The 2158-nt window shown below is 47.5% G+C and overlaps 1 protein-coding gene across 1 annotated transcript; it reads right to left on the bottom strand.

The window, feature by feature from the left end:
• Positions 1-131: 131 nt before the first annotated feature.
• On the bottom strand, positions 132-1916 carry LOC104958019 (uncharacterized; the record flags this gene model as incomplete). Its single annotated transcript, XM_010785713.1, has 2 exons — positions 132-1180; positions 1790-1916. Coding segments are annotated over 2 exons (1176 nt in total), but the record flags the coding sequence as incomplete, so codon positions are not given.
• Positions 1917-2158: the final 242 nt, after the last annotated feature.

The raw sequence follows: 2158 nt of genomic DNA, 5'->3' as shown, positions 1-2158 counted from the left end.
CATGGGGAATGGTGTGACAGTAACAGTGGTATTTTCTGCAGAAGATTGGTTATATTTACGTAAGATTGTATTATTGCGAAAAGTTTATTTGGATATAAAAAAAAATCTTCTCACTATGAACGGGTTTCCCTCTAGATTAACAACGTATGAATCCTCTTACCCAAAGCTTTGCTCTCCTCATTGTCAGTGATGCTGGCTGTACTGGACACCATGGTGGCCGGAGACTCATTCTGCAGTAACTGCGCCACTCGGACCGCCAGCAAGCTCTCACTGCTGCCGTCGCTCATCACTCCCTGATCGCTGTTCTCCAGAGCAGGCGGGGGGGAGCTGCTCTGTATAGGACCTTCCAGAGAAGCCTGCATTTCCTCCTCTGTGTCTGTAGCAGTAGAGGTGAGCTGTATACTCAGAGCTGGTGAAGGTGGTTGTGGTGGGACGGTGTTGTCGACGGGGGCAGCGCTGCAGCCCTCAGGCTCTGCACGTCGGGCTGATTGGGAGAGGACGAGGGATCCTGCGCCTCCACCAACATCCTGTGGCCTCCTGTACGCACCTGTGGAAGTAAGAGCTTGTGTGGACGAAGTCTCTCGACCAATAGAGTTTTCTCTCAGTCTCTCTGAGGTCAGCATGGAGTCGGATGCAGATCTGGCCCACAGCGGGGAGAATCGAGCTCTGGGATCCTCAGTAACTGAGGAGGAAGAGTCCTGGAGGGTGCTGGGTGTCTTCTTCAGTGAGAGAAAGATGTTATCATCAGAGAGCAAACGGGGCACTGCAGTGGGGGCAGAGGAATCTACAGAAGACCCAGAAGACACCATGTTCTCCGCCTGAGAGAGGAGTTTACGGATTTGCATCAAGGCTTTAGAGCTAACCATGGAATCTTCTGCGCTTTGCTCCAAACTTCGGCTCGTTTGCAAGGGAGACTCCAAGTCTGAATCCGTACTCTTGGTAGCTAAGGAGAGGTCAGAGTCGTACCTGTCTCCGAGTGTTATGGTGTTCTGGCTGCTGGTTAAGCTGCTGTCCATGTGCTGTTGCGGGCTGGAAGGGTAGGAGTCTTTATCCGGCAGGGAGGAGGGAGCCAGTCTGCGTTCACTCTCACCGAGACTGTCCAGGCTCAACGGGATGGATATACTGGAGTCCACTGACAGAATGCTGCACCTGGAAAACTCTCCTTTATGGGGACTGCCACCTGAAAATACAAAAACCGCCAACATGAGGAAAAAATACCAACCTTTTTCTAGAGTACATGGTCTTGAAGACTATGTTTAAAATAAAAATAATACCTGTTACCTTTATGTTTTAATAGTTTTCTTCTTGGTAGAATCGTATAAAAAACGTTCCTTAAACTAACAACCAGCCCTCAGGGGCGCCGCCAGGGATTTTGGGCCCCATGAAAATATATCACATTGGGCCCCACCACCAGGCACAGGCCACTTTGTTTATAAATTACCTCGAGGGCCGTACCAAATGGTCTAGCGGTCCGTATACGGCCCGGGGGCCAGAGGTTCCCCACCCCTGCTTTAATATAATAACATTAGTTAGTAATTAATATCATAACCAAAATGTCGGTGATTAACATTTTGTTTACCTAATACAGATTGATCACTCAACGCTTCAAACTGTCCATCATCCTAAATAGACTAAAAGCAGTTTGTTTTTTTGTATAGATCATTGGCTATGTGGGAAAATACTGTGTTTGAAATGTATAATTTAAATTAGATGTTAGCTTTTTGTTTTGATATATATATATATATATATTGTATTCCAGTCTCCCTTCATTCAACATAATGCTGCTCACCTCCTTCAGTTGGGAGAAAAGCTGGTTCAGGTTCAGCATTATGGGGGGACAGGGCTGCTGAGCCTAAAGATGGATCTGTTGGACCTGGCACCAGGGGGAGGGACAACTGATTTAGTATGAATAGGCGCTAAAAATGTGCCTGCATTTATTAAAAGGTAAAGGTAAGGTCAGAATGGAGAAACCAGCTCGAGTGCGCTAGAATTTGAAAGTACGCAACCGAAAAAAATCTGCCCCTTCCTTCAGACTTCCTTACAGAGCCCCTCCTCCAACACACACGAACGCGAACATGACCAATGAGGGCACGAGATAAGTTTGTGCACAGATGGAAGGCTGACAGGCAGGTAGGCCATCCAGTTATTTTAGCCGGCC

Source organism: Notothenia coriiceps, unplaced genomic scaffold, assembly GCF_000735185.1.
Source record: "Notothenia coriiceps isolate Sejong01 unplaced genomic scaffold, NC01 NC01_scaffold00028148, whole genome shotgun sequence".
Classification (NCBI taxonomy): domain Eukaryota; kingdom Metazoa; phylum Chordata; class Actinopteri; order Perciformes; family Nototheniidae; genus Notothenia; species Notothenia coriiceps.
This window is presented reverse-complemented; position numbering and strand designations above follow the sequence as displayed.